The sequence below is a fragment of the Schistocerca americana genome, chromosome 2 (genome assembly GCF_021461395.2).
Source record: "Schistocerca americana isolate TAMUIC-IGC-003095 chromosome 2, iqSchAmer2.1, whole genome shotgun sequence".
Taxonomy (NCBI): Eukaryota; Metazoa; Arthropoda; class Insecta; order Orthoptera; family Acrididae; genus Schistocerca; species Schistocerca americana.
This window is the reverse complement of record NC_060120.1, coordinates 441,560,254-441,581,076: the sequence shown is the minus strand read 5'-3', so window position 1 is coordinate 441,581,076 and position 20,823 is coordinate 441,560,254. Positions and strand designations below refer to the sequence as shown.

Here is a 20,823-nt window from a genome sequence, read left to right as displayed (position 1 = left end):
ATTCTGTGTCCACCCCTGGTAGCTGAGTGGTCAGCGCGACGGAATGTCATACCTAATGGCCTGAGTTCGATTCCCAGCTGGGTCAGAGATTTTCTCAACTCAGGGACTGGGTATTGTGTTGTCCTTATCATCTTCATTTCATCCCCATCGACACGCAAGTAGCTGAAGTGGCGTCAACTCGAATGTCTTGCACCAGGCGAACTGTCTACCTGAGGGGAGGCCCAAGCCACACGGCATTTCCATTTCCATTGTATTCTGTTGTGTGAACACTGTAGATTTTAAGCAGTTTTCCCAAATGCCATTAACAGTTATGTTCACATCATCTCAAAGCAACATCTAAAAGTGTTTATAATTATTCACCAGGTTTTCCATTTTTTTCTTACCAGTCAGCTTTTGCTTTTAATTCATCATAGTTGATTATTATGGTGTTATATAACATTGAATTATTGTTGCAAATGTTTGCAACTGTCACATTGTATTTCCACAAAAATTCAGTATTGTGTGGAGAGACCATGATCTGCTATCAAATGAGAATATGACTGACTGATTATAAGTAAAATATTTGTATGCATTAAAAATTACATGATTAAGCTACAATGACGAATTTTCAACAACACAAGAATTATGTAAAAGATTTCCCAAGGATCACCAGTTTTCATGTTTCAAAAGAATATTAATGTACAATATTCATAGCCCCAATGCTTTCTCAACTGTGTTCTAATAAGTCAGATTTTTTCATCATTATTTTTAAAGTTTTATACATGGTTCTCAGATGGTAATATTTTGCCATTTACTTTATACAGTGATCACATACCAAGCCTGGTTACAAAATATTTTCAGCTCAAAAAAATAATATTATACAACTCTTCTTCTTCTTCTTCTTTCCCCCCCCCCCTCCCCCCCCCCCCCTGCGTCTCTGCACTCTTGGTACACATTGAAATCCTCATATTCCAGTGCAGTAGCATGCTGTTAAAAGAACCAAACAGAAGTAATAAAGTGGAGTATATGTGACAATTTATTTTCTATATTTGAACGGGAACAACACTGAAATTGTCCTTACTAAATTGTGAGTAGTACATTAAAATACTGTGACCTTTTTTCTTTAGTTAGAAGAACACGTGATCTCTGTTTATCTGAAAAATAAAAGAATGTGTTTTGTAGGTAAATGCTGAGCTGAAGACATTACTGGTTGCAGCTGTAGGGGAAGACATTGAAATGAGGGTCCACTTACTCACTGAAGACAAGCTACAACTAGCACGGGCCTTACTGAATTCAGCACAGTGTTTGTCTACACACCAAGAGCAGACGGATTGGTTGGCAGGGCAGTGTGAAGTATGGCGCAGCAAGTTCCTGGCCAGTAGGTACGTGCTTCAAATGTTTATTTTGCTTATCATAAATCGCATAATATGCATATAAAGAAAGGTTTCAGTTGCTGATAAGTAGACATTGTTACAGTTTTCTTAAAAAGAATATCCTTGAAACAATATATAGGTGTCAACTTTGCCTTTGCTACATAATGCGACCTACTTTGTGTTGGAATTAAGGCATCATCATCATCATCATCATCCTTTTTATTTTTGTAACACATTATTTTATTGGTTTTGTGGCAACCATCGACCGCCAGTAACCGTCACCTATGAAGTGCGGAGTAAACGATCTTAGGCTACTCATTGTTAGTTGGTTCGGTCTTGTGGACTTGGGTTACGATGTGCGTGTTGTGATTTTCTGTAGTGTTTTTTCTTGTGTTTTGTGTAATTACACGAGCCTTAATAAAAGTGCCTGATCATAATAGGTCTGTGCGCAGTCAGTCGCTATAGCCGAAAACCCACATTGGTGACCCCGAGTTGCGAAAATACATTGCATTCGCTCGCTGTGTACCACTGGTTTCGTGCCGATAGACAATGTCGCAACCCCCAGTTTTTCCGACAGTGCAGGACGCTGTGACTGCGGAACGGACATTCGACTGTGAAGCACAGCGCTTTACCCTGTGTGCTACTAATACACCGTGAATGTTTGTATCTCCGGTGTTTGCTTCGACCGGCCAGATGACCCTAACCTCCGCCGGCACACCACACTGGGCGCTGCACTCATTGGCGCGGACACCTTCTACGGCATTCTACACTCAACATAATGCTACTCCAGCACAAGATCCCGGAAAACCCTTGCCCGAGTTTCTACTGCACAACATGGTCCACGCGGCTGTCCAGTTTTGGGGTCCACACGCATAGCTGTCCCCTCCTCAGAGTGGTCCACTGTCTAATGTGTCCCCTTCCATGCTGGTCGAAGGGACACTCATGTCAGCCGTGCTGGACAATGTATACGGCTACCCGACCTTCCACCCCATGCACACCTTGGCTGACGCACCTGCTGAGGTTCCACCCTGTCACTCAGTGCTCAATCACTATTTTGCACCTCTGCTCGAGATTTCGTCTGCATTGGCTGTTGATCCTTCCACGCCTGCCGCGCCGTGCTCGTTCTGTGGCCGTACAGATTTCCTGCCTACAAGGACTGGATATCACGTCTCGCACTTGTTTTGTGTGTTTAGTGAACCACCTACATGACAGCCCTGATCTCTTCAGTGATTGTTGCTGGAACCACCCAAGAGCAACAAATATGCCTTTGCCCGTGCGTTACTCATCGAACGCCTTTCTCGTGCGCCAGCCGATACAATTCACAACATTATTTATGACGAGACTTTAGGCAACAGAACCCCCTCACAGCTGTGGCGACACTTGCGTGCGCAGGTCAGTACTGAGATCTTGCCAAACTTATCACTCTGGGCATTGTGGTTGGTGAAGCTGCCGCAAGAGCTACAATTACATTTTCTCCCACATACCACAGCGTCACTCAAGGATAAACTACGGCTGGCAGACTAGGCACATGCTATTATTTGGCACCGCTACCGCCCTCCGCGCAGCACAGTGCCTGATACTGCCAAGGTTGGTAATCCTGTGAATATACTTCCACCGTTGGGCAGTAGCGGCTGGGCGCGTGCATATCACATACAGGACATGGAACAGCAGCCATCTAGAGGCCAACACTGGGAATCGCGAGCGGCCAGGCACCAGCATCTCCCCACCCCAACTGGGCTAGCACCTGCCCGCCCCGATTTCCCCTCGCCTGTCGCTTCGGCTGGTGGGACGAGTACAGCTGACTCACACATATTCTAGTTCCACTCCACTTACAGTGACACTGCTCGCAATTGCCGCCCGTCCTGTGCATTCCCAAACGCTGCACGCGGGCTGCAGTAGGTGCCACGCCTCGCGGGTACGTGCAAGGGCGTCCACAGACATTGCATTCTGTCAATCCCCCACCTCATGAGGACGTCTGTTCGCCTTGGATTTATGTTCGCACTGGTATTTTCTTGTCTATACCGGAGCAGACGTTAGTGTCATACCTCTCACATTTGTGATTTCCCTAAATCACTCCAGGCAAATGCCGGGATGGTTCCTCTGAAAGGGCACGGCCGACTTCCTTCCCCATCCTTCCCTATTCCAATGAGACTGATGACCACGCTGTCTGGTCTCCTTCCCCAGACCAACCAACCTCTCACATTTACCGTAAAGGACACAACACCAGCTGTGTGGCAACCATCAACTGCCAATAACCGTCACCTACAAAGTGTGGAGTAAACGTCTTTGAGGACTCGTTGTTCTTTGATTCGGTCTTGTTGACTTGGGTTACAATGTGCGTGTTGTGATTTTCTATAGTGTTTTTCTTGTGTTTTGTGTAGTTACACGAGTCTTAATAAAAGTGCCCGATTGTAATAGGTTGACGTTTTCTGTGCATGGTCAGTCGCTATAGCCAGAAAACCCACAGTTTTGTTTCAGTCCAGCCCCATATTCCTTTGCATGTTCAGTAGTAATTGCAGTGATTCAAATAATATTAAATTAATTTTGCAATTTATGTAATATTCCAATAGCTTCTTTTGCATGCTTCTAGGGTAAAACAGATGACCTGTCTTTCCATCTCTCACATATGACTCATCTTTATACCTAGATCCCAGCATTAGTAAGCCATGAGTGTTCACCTCAGTTAAGCAGAATGACCTTTTATTTATTTTCCACATAAAAGGTCAGGCTGTTTTCTCAGTGATCAAAAGGTTATGCATTGTTGTTACGGTCATGAATATGAAGACTGATTTGATGCAGCTGTCCCTTCTAGTCTATCCTGCGCGAGCGCCATCACCTGTGAATAATTACTGCAATCTAAATTTGTTTGAACCTGCTTACTGTAGTCATATCCGAAAGAACAGACACCATATCCATATAAGTATGTAGTTCTGGCAATACCGGCCATGACCTCCTTCTTCTGTGCGGATGCACACTTATTACCCGAACTCTTACGGGACTTGGTAAGAATGTCTTCCACGAGTAATGAGTGTGTTGGATAGGGACACTATGAATGTAGTGTGTGGACATGTAACGTGGGAATGTGGGTCTCGCGGGAGGTGTGCGCAAAATAGTCCCTTCAGTCGCACTATCCTCTGTCCCTCGGTGGCTCGGATGGATAGAGCATCTGCCATGTAAGCAGGAGATCCCGGCTTCGAGTCCCGGTCGGGGCACACATTTTCACATGTCCCCGTTGATATACATCAACGCCCGTCAGCAGGTGAAGGTATTAATATATTATTCTAATTACTATGAGTTTAGTTTACCATTAAGAAATAATAAACAGCACAGGAAGTTAAAAGTCCTTGGGTGTGCATATTGATGAATACTTAAGTTGTAGAAAACCATATAGTAGATTTTCTAAATGATGAATCTACAGTGCTTTTGTAGGAAGAACAAACAAGGAATATAAAAATAACAGTTGACCTAGAGGAAATAGTTCCCCAACTGAAACAAAGAACTGAACAAGTAGCAGAACTCAAAAAACACAGTTCAACGTAAGTGGAACCGATATTAACGTAACTACAGATAAAACTTTGGGTTGATCTAAATCTTTATTTTGCAGATCAAATAATAAAGACAAGAGAAGTCAAGTTTAAAGAAATGGAATTCTCTCCACAAAGAATAAACGTATTACAGCTTGATATTTGTCACAGGGTAACCACCAGTGTCCACTGTATGCTTCCACTATGTTGCTGGTGGTTCCTACACAGTCCCCCCACCCTTTGTGCTCCCATCTTGCCTGCCCTAGAGCGCTTCTGTGAGAATGATGTCTTCTCCTTTGTGATGAACCTCTGTGTGGGGCTTACTGTGCTCCTTCCTGGGGCTGTCACCTCTTCTTGAGTTTCTTCAGCTTGTTCCCATTGTGTGTTATCTTCAGGCGGCAACATGTGTGCAGGTGTAACTTTCTCAATGGAGATAGTTTGTCACTTTGCATCATGGTCTATTTGAAGTGTATGTTTGTCTTTTGCCAAAACTTTAAATGGTCCAGTATATGCTGGCTAAAGCGGCGATTGTAAGGCACCTTTTAGCAACCAGACCTATAGGCAATTTCTTAGCCCCCTATTCACAAATGGTATATTTGTGTTGGAATCTGATGTCAGGTGTAGCTTCGCCATGTGATTACGCACCTGCTGCAATACGTAAGGCATGTCACCTACGGTCTCATCCTGTGGTTCTGTGAAGAACTCTGCTGGTAATCTTAGGGTCTCTCCATAAACCAGTTCAGCGATGGAGGTGCATAGTTCTGGCTTACATGTGGCTCTGAGGCCTATCAGCACTAATGGCAACACCGAAATCCAGCAGTCTTTCGGTATACGGTATCAAGGCTGCCTTTAGTATCAACTGTGCTGTTGCTCGCTGGGTGATACGCGATAGTACAATTCAAATTCTTCGTAGTATGGCCAATTCTAGAAACAAAATCAATTCAAAATGTCACACTTGATTGGTTGTCACATGCAGTGGACACGTGAAACCCACAATCCATGACAACAAAAGTACTCTCAAAAGAAAGGTCAGCATTGATTGTTGAAGTAGTAATCTTTATTTCTCTTGCAAACAAATTTCAATCACTTCGTGATCATTATCAGTGCTAGTATTAAAGCCCTTTGGACTCATACAAACAGTAAAACCTCATCAATGAAGAGTACTTGTCAGGCTAAAGGTACAAATGCAGCTGGGCAATTCCGCACTGTCCAGTTGCATTTGTACCTTCAGCCTGGTAAGTACTTTTCATTGATATGTGCAGATATTGCAGTTTTACTGCTTGCATTTGAGTCCACAAGGCTTTAATACTAGCACTGATGATGGTCACGAAGTGATTGAAATCAGTTTGCAACGTAAATACAGATTTCTACTTCAATGACCAATGGTGACCCTCCTTTTGTTATTAACACTGGTGTGGGAGTTGTGATGCACACAACTCCTGATGGAATCTGACAGTGGTGATACTTACACCCATCTTGTATAACAATCTTCTGTCATCTGTAAATATTCGTACCCTTCGGAAGATGATAATGGGCCCAAAATACCAAAGTGCACTTGTGAGAATTTCTTTGTAATTGGCAGAAACTCTCTGATACTTTTGTGTACATATCATCCAGTCTTACTACTTTGGCATGGCATACATACATTTACCCAACTGCGGCAATAATTTTTTATGCCTGGCCATATGAAATGCACTATCATAAGCTTTATCTGATACGTGAATGACTCAACCAGTGAATATTGCCAAAAAAGCCTCCCATAGCTCCATCAGAAGGAAAGGCCTAGGTCTATCCTCTGTTACGTTACACTATATTTTAACATTTTTACCTCCTAATTTCATCACGTCTTGCTGATAATCTTGTCACTGTGTCTTGTGTGTTTGCGGTGCTGCCAATTGTTCGTTACAAGTAGCCTGTGAAATTTTCTCAACCCTTGACAGGAAATCCACAATTGCGTTTTCAGCTCCTTTTCTGTCTCTAACATCTGTTGTGAACTATTTGTTGTGAACTGATTAATATATTCCAGTTGCCAAAACTGGCACAGAGAACAGTCATCTCTCAATTTAATGAATGCATCTTATGGTCAGTGTACACAGTAAATGCCTCCACATACTGGCAGAAGTACCTGATCGCTAGAGGTGCCTGCAGTACCATGTGAGCTATTAGTACGGCTTTTTGTAAGTTTGTTTTTATATTTTGAAATGTGGTGTCCATGCCCGCATTCCATTGTAATAGACATTGCTATTCACGTGTTTTCGTGCAGGAACATCTGTTATCGTTGCCCTTACCTCCACTGCTTTTGGCAGATGCTGTCGATTGAAATTGACTGCACCCATAAGTCTTCAAAGTTGCTTGTTAAGTGTCTGGTCGATTGCTACCTTATCTCTGAGCAGTATATTCCTTCTGCTGAAACTTCATTACCCAAAAATGTCACTTACTGTATTTGTATTTCACACTTTGCATCGTTGACTACTGTGCCATACTTGATACATTCAAACACATAAGACAGTTGCTTCTCATGCAGTTCTTCTGATGTCAGTGACACCAATATGTCATCAAGATAGGCAAAACAAACTCTTTGTGCTTCATCTGTGAATCATTCCCAGTTTGTGCTGTATTTTTCTACCCAAAAGGCATTCAGACATACTCGAATAAACCAAGTAGCATTGTAACTGCCATCCTAGATACATCCTCGTCAACTACCAGTATCTGATGATTAGGTTTTTGACAGCCATTGAGGTCAACTACCTTCACCCCTGCTAACTCGTTTGTGAAATCACGAATGTTATATATTGGGTAATGGTGTGGTATGGTACATGCATTCAACCTGTGAAAATCTCCACATGGCCTGCATGACCTATCTTTTTTTTCTTCACCACACTTACAGGTGATGCCCATGGGCTATCTAATCTATGTATCACACCTACCATCAGTAATTCCTCAAATTCTGCTCTCGCTGGTATTAAATCGTCAGGTGCTAAACTGTGAGGCTGTTGATAAACTGGTTGACTAAGTATGCTGTAAATTTAATGCATGGTCTTGTGAATCACTTTGGGCTTGCTTATCACACTGTTGGTCTTTTCGACATGTGACACTGCTCTGTATTTATGTTTGTCTGTGAGGTAATTGTCTTGCCCCAATATATCAGTTACTATCTTGTAATTTCTTTTGAAATGTGTGTTATTTATGTCTGTTATGATTTTCATGTGATAAAGAAAAACTGCACATAATATTGCTTCTGAAACCTCCGTCAGAATGAAAGTCCAGCAGCTGCTTTGGTCAAACTCTAAATCCACTTTAACTTGGACATCCATTGAGTAATTATATCCAATTTATTTGTTGGTGTTAATTGCTTTAATGTGATGTTGTTTGTGTCCTTATAGTCTGCAAAAGGTGGTACAGTGACATCTGAATCCACTAGGTAACAGGAGTTTGATTTAATATCCTTGACATACAACCTTCTGGAAGCAGTAAGAATTTTTTGCACGTTTTATTACACAAATCCAGATTTTGGCTAGTGCCTAGCCATTATCAATGCGCTACTTTTTAAACTCTATGCACGTCAGTTCCCTGTTGTTCGGGCATCAGTCACAGTTATTTGAATACTCAAGATGACCGATTGCTGCGCTCTATCATTTATAAAGAAAATTTTTGACATTACTTGCCCTTATGTAGTCCACATTGGCCCCACCTCTCTGTTGTAGGTGCTATTCTCAAATGTCGCAGCCCACCGTGCCTACTGCTGGCTGCTGCAGCAGTTTGGATACATGCATGGCTTTGAACATCTCCAAGCTCCCCCCCTGCGGGTTTGGGGGTAAAAATAGGCCCGCGGTATTCCTGCTGTTGTAAGAGGCGTCTAAAAGGAGCCTCAAACGTTTTGGCATTTATGTGGTGGTCCTCTGTTGGATTTGACCTCCATATCTCAAAATTCTTCCTAAGAGTGAGCTGATTGGGGAAGGGCGCCTTACTTGGTGCATTGTGTCCATCGTGCACTGAGACCTTTCGCCAGCTTATTTATTGTTGCATTGCAGTCCTGTCCGCTCTCCATCTCTTGGGTATGGATATGTTCCTGTGTGCATTTTCCGCCACTGCAATGTGCAGTGCCGCTTTCTGCACTGGCAACGAACATGGGCTACTTGTTACCTAATATCCAGCACGGTAGCCAGTCCGTTGTGGTGGGGCCGCCATGTACCCTGTTGGTTGTAGCCCCCTGACAAAACAGGGATTGCTCTGCTGAGGCCTGCAGCGTTAACTCCCCATGTATGCCAAGGAGTAGATGCCTATCTCCCTGGGGCATCAGGACTCCCAGCAATGGCCATCCTGCCAGGTGGCCATTGCTGTGGCTGGGTGGCGCCCGTGGGGAGGGCCCTTGGTCGGAGTGGGTGGCATCAGGCAGGGCAGATGACCTGCAATGAAGTGTGGTACATCTTCTCTCGCTGGTGGCCAACCGCCAGCAGTCTCCAAGCGTTCTCGGGCTCAATTTAATGCTCAGAAATACAATCCCAAAATGTTCCCCTTCCTGGCCACACCATGGGAGGAGCATAAGTCTCAGGATGGCAGTGATAGTTATTCGCCCCGGTTCCTAGTTTGTACAAGAGCTGATGGGGAGTCATTCATGTCCACAAAGCCTCAGTTCTTCGTAGAGCATTTAGAGGACAAGTTTGGGGAGGTGGAGGGTTTGTCCAGAATGCGCTCTGGGTCAGTCTTGATAAAAATGTCATCCTCTGCCCAGTCATGACGGGTACTTGCTTGTGACAAGTTGGGGGATGTTCCCGTTACCATCACACCCCATAAGAGTTTAAATATGGTCCAGGGTATTATTTTCCATAGGGACCTACTTTTGCAGTCTCATGACGAACTGCGAGCCAATTTAGAGCGTTAAAGTGTTCATTTCGTCCGGCGCGTTCATCGGAGTCCAGAGGATTGTCAGGTTGCTACCGGTGGCGTCATCTTGGCCTGCGAGGGTGATACATTACCGGAGAAGGTCAATGTGATGGTCTGCCGATGTGATGTCAAGCCCTATATCCCTCCCCCGATGCGGTACTTTAAGTGCTGGAAGTTCGACCATATGTCTTCCCGCTGTACTTCCAGCCTCACATGTCGAGATTGCAGACGCCCATCACATCCCAATACTCCATGTGCCCTGCCTCCCATCAGTGTCAACTGTGGAGAGCATCATTCACCTTGCTCGCCAGACTGCAGGATCTTACAGAAAGAGCGAAAAATCATGGAATATAAGACCCTGGACCGACTGACCTATACTGAGGCTAAGAGGAAATATGACCGACTAAATCCTGTACGAATGACATCTTCATACGCCGTTGCTACAACAACCGTGCTAGCCCCATCAGTTCAGCGAATTCCAGCCAGATTGCTGAGCCGTACAACTCCATATGCCCCCTTGCCTGTAGGGGGCACTACCCACCCCATTGGTCCTGCGCCGTCTACCTCGGGAGCAACACCCCCCCAACCATCGGGGACGTCCGTCCCCGCTTCTAAGCCTGAGAAGCGTCCAACTTCTTTGGCTGCTCTCACTCGCAAGAGGTCCCTTGGGTCCCTCCCTTTCCAGGTTTCCACAAGCAGGAAGGATGATGCCCGAAAGTCGCATAAGTGCCCACAAGCAGCTGGTCGTAGGGCTTCGCGATCCTCCTCCATCCCGGAGACTGAATCGGTGAGGCCTTCCAGCCAGTGAAATCCAAGGAGCAGCGAGAGAAGTCCAAGAAAAAGACCTCTAAGGCCGAGGGACATGCGGTGGCACCCACCTCACCGCAACCTTCGAGCTCTGTGTCTGTGGTCGGCCAACCCCTGTCACACTCTGTGTGATTATAATTCCTTTTGTCTGGTGCGTTTTCTTCTGTGTGGGTGTTTAAAAATTTTTTGGAAAAAGGGACCGATGGCCATAGCAGTCTGGTCCCTTCAATCCCACAAACCAACCAACTAATATCTCCAAGCTCTATCCCCAGAATACTGGTTGTACCAACACTTTTATTCTTGTTGACAGCCATGGTGTGCCTCATCACTCTTTCCGTAATTCTTGAATGCTATTCTCATTTTTCAACAGTTGTGATACCTACAGTTGTAACGATGTCACTTGCTGTGTGAGCTCTAGCAGTCATTTAGTGACATCTGTTTGTTGAATTTTCTGTATTCATGCCACCACTTGTGATGTACCTCCCTCTGTAATTATTTTCATGCATGTTGCACATGAACTGTCCAACTCAGTATGGATGTCATCGTTCCTGCAGGTTACATCCACTACTTTTACCATGCCTGACAACTGAGCCTGGCTGGCTCATGTGTCGCATCTGGAAACTCCACTTTGTTGATGACCCCTCAAAGATGACTCTGATATTCTGAAGGTGTCCTATTACCTATATGCTCCTCCATGAGCACTTCCCACATGTGTTGACTCAGTGGTTTGCACAGTCTGCTCATTGAGAAGTTTTTTGATGTTGTATATGGTCATTCTGTTGGAGGTTGGAGTATCACCTCCTTTCCCATTGCTGTTGCTCCGGCATCAAGGACATTTACTGCCATTGTGAACTTCGTGTGTCTGTAAATGATCTCATTCTAGGTGAAAATTCGTTTGATGATCACGAACAAGAGTTATGGTTTTTCTGATATAAACTGTAGTGTCCATACTTTCAATTGTTACCTGTTTTTCATTGTACTACTGTTGTCTTCTGATGTGTGCATGCTTGTCATTGGAGTAGTTTGTCTCCCTAACTCAAGTTGCTTCTTGGGGACTTCTTGGAGGCTTGCTAATTGTATCTTCTTGATCTTCCAAAAGCCTCTGGACTCGCTAATCTTGATCGCCTATGCGTACTACTTCTTGTTTACCATTAGTTTTCAGGATCACCGCTTTAGACTATGCAGCTCTTGTATTAACTTAACTACAGATAAAACTTCAGGTTATCAAACTCTAATAAAGTTGCAAAGACAAGTGAAGTCAAGCATAAAAAATGGAACACTCTCCATCAAGAAAACAAAGAATAAACATATTATGGCTTGACATTTGCCGTTAAGTAACCACCAATGTCCACTGTATGCTTCCACTACGTTGCTGGTGGTCCTTAAAAAGGGAGACAACAAAAAAAGGAAGGATTTAATCCTAATATCAAAAAGGTATACTTCTAATGATAGAAACAAAAAGTGAGAAAACAAACTCAGGGGATTACTACAAAATATTTGGTAGATAACTACAAACATATGACCCTCTGACATTAATGTTAAAGGATAATAATAACCATAATAATAATAATAATAATAATAATAATAATAATAATAATAATAATAAAATAAATTTTACCAGACAATAGATAACACACGCATTAAAATAGACAATCCACCAAACATAACAGACATGGAACACTTGTGGAGCAACATATGGTCAAACCCGGTACAACATAACAGACATGCATGGTGGATACAAGCAGAAACAGACACATACAAGATAATACCACAAATGCCTGAAGTGATAATTTTGCAACATGAAGTCACCCGAGCAATTAATTCTATGCACAACTGGAAAGCACCTGGAAATGATAAAATAGCAAATTTCTGGCTAAAGAAGTTCACCTCAACACATTCACATCTAACTAAATTATTTAACAATTACATTGCAGACCCATACACATTCCCTGATACACTTACACATGGAATAACTTATCTGAAACCTAAAGATCCAGCAGACACAGCAAACCCAGCAAAATATCGCTCCATAACATGCCCACCAACAATATACAAAATATTAACTTCAGTCATTACACAGAAATTAATGACACATACAACACAGAACAAAATTATAAATGAAGAACAAAAAGGCTGCTGCAAAGGAGCACGAGGATGTAAAGAGCAACTGATAATAGATACAGAGGTGACATATCAAGCTAAAACTAAACAAAGGTTGCTGCACTACGCATACATTGATTACCAAAAAGCTTTTGATAGTGTATCCCACTCATTGTTACTACAAATATTGGAAATATACAAAGTAGATCCTAAATTGATACAGTTCCTAAACATAGTAATGAAAAATTGGAAAGCCACACTTAATGTCCAAACAAATTCAAATAGTGTCACATCACAGCCAATACAGATTAAGTGTGGAATATACCAAGGAGACTCATTAAGTCCTTTCTGGTTCAGCCTTGCTCTGAACCCACTATCCAACATGCTAAATAATACTAATTATGGATACAATATTACTGGAACATACCAACACAAAATCACACATTTGCTATACATGGATGATCTAAAACTACTGGCAGCAACAAATCAACAACTCAACCAATTACTAAAGATAACAGAAGTATTCAGCAATGATATAAATATGGCTTTTGGAACAGACAAGTGTAAGAAAAATAGCATAGTCAAGGGAAAACACACTAAACAAGAAGATTACATATTGGATAACCACAGCGACTGCATAGAAGCAATGGAAAAAACAGATGCCTATAAATATCTAGGATACAGACGAAAAATAGGAATAGATAATACAAATATTAAAGAAGAAATAAAAGAAAAATATAGACAAAGACTAACAAAAATACTGAAAACAGAATTGACAGCAAGAAACAAGACAAAAGCTATAAATACTTATGCTATACCAATATTGACCTACTCATTTGGAGTAGTAAAATGGAGTAACACAGACCTAGAAGCACTCAGTATACTTATACGATCACAATGCCATGAATATAGAATACATCACATACATTCAGCAACAGAAAGATCACATTAAGCAGATAGGAAGGAGGAAGAGGATTTATCGACATAAAAAACCTACATTATGGACAGGTAGACAATTTAATAAAATTCTTTATAGAATGAGCAGAATCTAGCAAAATACACAAAGCAATCACTCATATAAATACATCGGCTACACCGTTGAAATTTCATAACCAATTCTACAACCCTTTAGATCACATAACATCAACAGATACGAAGAAAGTAAATTGGAAAAAGAAAACACTACATGGCAAGCACCCTTATCATCTAACGCAGCCACACATTGATCAAGACGCATCCAACACATGGCTAACAAAAGGCAATATATACAGTGAGATGGAAGGATTCATGATTGCAATACAGGATCAAACAATAAACACCAGATATTACAGCAAGCATATTATTAAAGATCCCAATACCACAACAGATAAATGCAGACTTTGCAAACAAATAGAAACAGTAGATCACACCACAAGCGGATGTACAATACTAGCAAATACAGAATACCCCAGAAGACATGACAATGTAGAAAAAATAATACATCAACAACTTGCCATGCAACATAAACTAATAAAACAACACGCTCCCACATACAAGTATGCACCACAAAATGTACTGGAGAATGATGAATACAAATTATACTGGAACAGAACCATTATAACAGATAAAACACCACCACATAACAAACCTGACATCATACTCGCCAATAAAAAGAAGAAATTAACACAAATAATCGAAATATCCATACCCAATTCAACAAATATACAGAAGAAAACAGGAGAAAAAATTGAAAAATACATCCAACTGGCTGAGGAAGTCAAGGACATGTGGGATCAGGATAAAGTTGACATTATACCAATTATACTATCAACTACAGGAGTCATACCACACAATATCCACCAGTACATCAACGCAATACAGCTACATCCAAACTTATATATACAACTACAGAAACCTGTAATTATTGATACATGTTCAATTACCTGAAAGTTCCTAAATGCAATGTAACATATACCGTACAGTTAAAAGGAAATCACGCTTGATTAAGGTCCGCGTCACTTTCCATTTTTAACCAGATATAACGTCTGAGGGGGGGGAATAATAATAATATTGTGACCCATAGCAGTGGATGAAAATAAAGAAATATCAGCAGAAATATTTAACAAATTACTAAATTGTGAAATTCCCTCAGAACTGCTTCAAATAAACACAGATACACCTGCAGGTAATATAAACACACCCAAAATCCATGAAGTTTACGAAGCTTTGAAAGAGCTCAATACAAGGGGAGAAAATCAGACGAGATAATCACTTTGAAATTAGTAGAAGACAAAAACAGCATGTCATAACCTTGGTATACATCAAAAAAGCTTAAGATTGTATCCACAAATCTTCAGCGATATAGATACTGATGAATTTCAGACTCCATCCCAAATTAATGAAAATGATAAAATTGACTCTAACAAACATTAAATCTGAAGTAAAGTTCAGAGAGAAATATCTGAGTCATTTTCAAGTTAAATGGGGTTAAGACAAGGAGATTGTTAATTGCTATTACTCTTCCACTGTGGTGTGGAGTACATGATGCGGGAATGGTACAAGGAAAGTCCTTAAAACATGAGAAATGGAATCAAAAAAGATTAAATAAACTTAAATTGCTTGGGATTCACAAATGGCTTAGTATTATTACCTAATAACATTCAAGAAGCCAGAAAGCAAATAACAAGCCTACAAAATATAGCACAGAAAGTAGAACTGTATATATCATTCGAAAAGATTGAAATAATGCTAGCAGATGACACTAGTAATCAACCACATAACAGAAAAGTAAAAGTAGTTAAACAGTTTAAATATGTAGGAGAAGTTATAACAATCAAGTTGGATGAGAAACTAGCACGGCAAGAAAGAACTAATAAAATGATGAAACACCTAAAATTAACAGTGTGTACATACAATAAAAATGTTTATCTATCAAGATCGAATTAAAACATTACAAGATGATGGCCCAACCAGAGGTGACACATAGAAGTGAAGGTATTTTCATGGTAACTTAGAGAGTTATAGTAAATTATAGAGAAGCTTTGGAACATGAAGCAACAAGTAGGATTGGTAAAGGAAATCTGGGAGGATATAAAAAAGGTAGGATTAACCCTGGACAATTTGCAAAACAGAATGAAATATATAAAGAAACTGAAAAATATAAAAATAAGATTTAAACCAAAAATAGGCAGATGAAGGAAAAAGGGTATTTAAATATGAGGAACAACAAAAAAGATCGCAAGGTGTGCAAAGGTACTGCACAACTCGGAAAGAAAACTTATTGAAGGTGACTAGGAAATGATTGGCTGAAGTGGTCCAATGAAGCTGTAAAAGCAGCAGCAGGAGGAGGAGGAGGAGGAGGAGGAGGAGGAGGAGGAGGAGAGGCATAGAAATCTGGAAGTTAACATATTTTACATTTTTTTCATGCACTCATCGTGCCCTGTATGACAATATGCTGGCGCAACTGCTCACTAAAGCAACAAATACTCATTACATAAAATAAAGTAATTAGAATTGTATGTGGAGTTCAGAAATGTACATTTTGCAGGCATCTGTTTTAACAGTTGGAAATATTAACCACAACCTCACAGTACATTTATTTGCTCATGATGTTTGTCGCTAATAATTCGTTGCAGTGTGAGAGTAATACAATGCCAGGAGGATAACTGAACTACACTTCCCACTAATGACTCTAATTATGGCAAAGAAAGGAGTGGTGTACTTGGTTTATTACTTGGAAATATTATTTAAGAACTTCAAGACAGCAGAAATGTTTTAAAATGTAGATTAAAGGTGTTTCTTCTTAACTACTACTTCTGTTCCATTGAGGAAATGTTGAATAAAAGTAATATCTCCCTTGTTGTTGTTGTTGTGGTCTTCAGTCCTGAGACTGGTTTGATGCAGCTCTCCATGCTACTCTATCCTGTGCAAGCTTCTTCATTTCCGAGTACCTACTGCAACCGACATCCTTCTGAATCTGCTTAGTGTATTCATCTCTTGGTCTCCCCCTACGATTTTTACCCTCCACACTGCCCTCCAATACTAAATTGGTGATTCCTTGATGCCTCAGAACATGTCCTACCAACCGATCCCTTCTTCTGGTCAAGTTGTGCCACAAACTTCTCTTCTCCCCAATCCTATTCAATACCTCTTCGTTAGTTACGTTATCTATCCACCTTATCTTCAGCATTCCCCTGTAGCACAACATTTCGAAAGCTTCTATTCTCTTCTTATCCAAACTATGTACCGTCCATGTTTCACTTCCATACATGGCTACACTCCATACAAATACTTTCAGAAATGACTTCCTGACACTTAAATCTATACTCGATGTTAACAAATTTCTCTTCTTCAGAAACGCTGTCCTTGCCATTGCCAGTCTACATTTTATATCCTCTCCACTTCGACCATCATCAGTTATTTTGCTCCCCAAATAGCAAAACTCGTTGACTACTTTGTCTCATTTCCTAATCTAATTCCCTCAACATCACCCGACTTAATTCGACTACATTCCATTATCCTCGTTTTGCTTTTGTTGATGTTCATGTTATATCCTCCCTTCAAGACACCATCCATTCCGTTCAACTGCTCTTCCAAGTCCTTTGCTGTCTGTGACAGAATTACAATATCATCGGTGAACCTCAACGTTTTTATTTCTTCTCCATGGATTTTAATACCTACTCCGAATTTTTCTTTTGTTTCCTTTACTGCTTGCTCAATATACAGATTGAATAACATCGGGGAGAGGCTACAACCCTGTCTCACTCCCTTCCCAACCACTGCTTCCCTTTCATGTCGCTCGACTCTTATAACTGCCATTTGGTTTCTGTACAAATTGTAAATAGCCTTTCGCTCCCTGTATTTTACCCCTCCCACCTTCAGAATTTGAAAGAGAGTATTCCAGTCAACATTGTCAAAAGCTTTCTCTAAGTCTACAAATGATAGAAACGTAGGTTTGCCTTTCCTTAATCTTTTTTCTAAGATAAGTCGTAAGGTCAGTATTGCCTCACGTGTTCGAGTATTTCTACGGAATCCAAACTGATCTTCCCCGAGGTCGGCTTCTACTAGTTTTTCCATTCATCTGTAAACAATTCGTGTTAGTATTTTGCAGCTGTGGCTTATTAAACTGATTGTTCGGTAATTTTCACATCTGTCAACACCTGCATTCTTTGGGATTGGAATTATTATATTCTTCTTGAAGTCTGAGGGTATTTCGCCTGTTTCATACATCTTGCTCACCAGATAGTAGAGTTTTGTCAGGACTGGCTCTCCCAAGGCCGTCAGTAGTTCCAGTGGAATGTTGTCTACTCCGGGGGCCTTGTTTCGACTCAGGTATTTCAGTGCTCTGTCAAACTCTTCACGCAGTATCTTATCTCCCATTTCATCTTCATCTACATCTTCTTCCATTTCCATAATATTGTCCTCCAGTACATTGCCCTTGTATAAACCCTCTATATACTCCTTCCACCTTTCTGCCTTCCCTCCTTTGCTTAGAACTGGGATGCCATCTGAGCTCCTGATATTCATACAAGTGGTTCTCTTCTCTCCAAAGGTCTCTTTAATTTTCCTGTAGGCAGTATCTATCTTACCCCTAGTGAGACAAGCCTCTACATCCTTACATTTGTCCTCCAGCCATCCCTGCTTACCCAACTTTGCACTTCCTGTCGATCTCATTTTTGAGACGTTTGTATTCCTTTTTGCCTGCTTCATTTACTGCATTTTTATATTTTCTCCTTTCATCAATTAAATTCAATATTTCTTCTGTTACCCAAGGTTTTCTACTAGCCCTCGTCTTCTTACTTACTTGATTCTCTGCTGTCTTCACTACTTCATCCCTCAAAGCTACCCATTCTTCTCCTACTGTATTTCTTTCCCCCATTCCTGTCAATTGTTCCCCTATGCTCTCCCTGAAACTCTGTACAACCTCTGGTTCTTTCAGTTTATCCAGGTCCCATCTCCTTAAATTCCCACATTTTTGCATTTTCTTCAGTTTAAATCTACAGGTCATAACCAATAGATTGTGGTCAGAGTCCACATCTGCCCCTGGAAATGTCTTACAATTTAAAACATGATTCCTAAATCTCTGTCTTACCATTATATAATCTATCTGATACCTTTTAGTATCTCCAGGGTTCTTCCATGTATAAAACCTTCTTTCATGATTCTTGAACCAAGTGTTAGCTATGATTAAGTTGTGCTCTGTGCAAAATTCTACCAGGCGGCTTCCTCTTTCATTTCTTAGCCCCAATCCATATTCACCTACTACGTTTCCTTCTCTCCCTTTTCCTACACTCGAATTCCAGTCACCCATGACTATTAAATTTTCATCTCCCTTCACTATCTGAATAATTTCTTTTATTTCATCATACATTTCTTCAATTTCTTCATCATCTGCAGAGCTAGTTGGCATATAAACTTGTACTACTGTAGTAGGTGTGGCCTTCGTATCTATCTTGGTCACAATAATGCGTTCACTATGCTGTTTGTAGTAGCTTACCCGCATTCCTATTTTCCTATTCATTATTAAACCTACTCCTGCATTACCCCTAATTGATTTTGTATTTATAACCCTGTAGTCACCTGACCAAAAGTCTTGTTCCTCCTGCCACCGAACTTCACTAATTCCCACTATGTCTAACTTTAACCTATCCATTTCCCTTTTTAAATTTTCTAACCTACCTGCCCGATTAAGGGATCTGACATTCCACGCTCCGATCCGTAGAACGCCAGTTTTCTTTCTCCTGATAACGACATCCTCTTGAGTAGTCCCCGCCCGGAGATCCGAATGGGGGACTATTTTACCTCCGGAATATTTTACCCAAGAGGACGCCATCATCATTTAATCATACAGTAAAGCTGCATGCCCTCGGGAAAAATTACGGCCGTAGTTTCCCCTTGCTTTCATTCGTTCGCAGTACCAGCACAGCAAGGCCGTTTTGTCCAAACTTGTAAATGGTCAGCATGTTGCCATATATTGATGTTTTTATCTGTATTATTTATGTATGTGTATGTGTGTGCAACTATATACAAATTGTCTCTGCAATTTTGTGTCCAACACATTTTACATTTATTGTGAATATGGTCTACCGAACATGAAACTAAGTACAAAGGCATTTTCAAACAGTAAAAGTACTAGATTTGTATATATTTTTAGAAAAAGTGTGTTTGAAAAAAATTGTGAGGATATTGTTGATACACTTGTGGACTATTTTTCCCCATAATCTCCATCCTGTTCTGTGTATGTTGTGAGCCATGGCACCTGCTCATCCATTAAAAATTTAATTTCACTCATGTGCCTTCAGGGAGGTGAAAAAATGATCTGAGTCCAAGAGTGCCTTAGTGGCTACATCTGTGTGAGGACAGGCATTGTTGTGGAGCAAGCACACTCCTCTCGTCAGTATTCCCCTCCTATTGTTTTGAATGTTCCTTTTGAATTTTTTTTATGGTTTCTTATTATTGTTGCACATCAATGGTCTCCCTCTGAGGCAGAAATTCAACCAAAATAATCTGTTTTCGGTCCCAAAACAGTGAACCCATTATTTTTTGCTCGAAATTGTGGTTTTGAATTTTTTGGCAAATGGGGAATTGGTGTGAAGCCACTGTGACAACTGTCTTTTTGTCTCAGGCCTGTAATGAGGCACCTACTTTTCATCTCCAGTCATAATAGAGCTCAGTAAATCTTCACCGTCCAATTCAAGTTGCACAAGAAACTCACAGGCATTACCGACCTGATTTTTCTTGTGCTGCTCTGACAGCTGTTTCAGGACTCATCGTGGACACCGTTTTAGGTATCTCAGCATTACTGTGAGTGTCTCATATAAGAAATTTCTGGAGACTTATGGAAACATCTCAGAAATTCCATCCACTATCATTCAGCAGCCTCCATGAACAGTTTCCTCAATTTCTTTGCACCAACTCGTCAGTCAGAAGGGAAGATCTTCCACTCCTCTGTTCGTTATGAATATTTGTTTGCCTTCACTAAACTCCCCATATCACTTAAACACACTCATTCTGTTTGTAACACCTTTAACATAAACCACACTGATTTGCGAAAAAATTAAAATAGGTGTTATTCCTTCCCTGAGTAAGAAGTGGGGCACAACACATGGCGGAATTTCTTGCCGGAATCTTTCAACAACCAGACATTACAATGTGAGCTTACAGACTACTGTATTCCT

General features: G+C 41.0%; 1 protein-coding gene across 3 annotated transcripts in view; it reads left to right on the top strand.

The window, feature by feature from the left end:
- LOC124596092 (golgin-45) overlaps positions 1-20,823 on the top strand; it is a 52,498-nt gene that overhangs the window by 21,400 nt on the left and 10,275 nt on the right. For all 3 annotated transcript variants that reach the window (XM_047135089.1, XM_047135087.1, XM_047135088.1), the window contains exon 3: positions 1,162-1,361. In XM_047135089.1, coding sequence (XP_046991045.1) covers positions 1,162-1,361 — 200 coding nt within the window. The remainder of the gene's footprint in view (positions 1-1,161; positions 1,362-20,823) is intronic.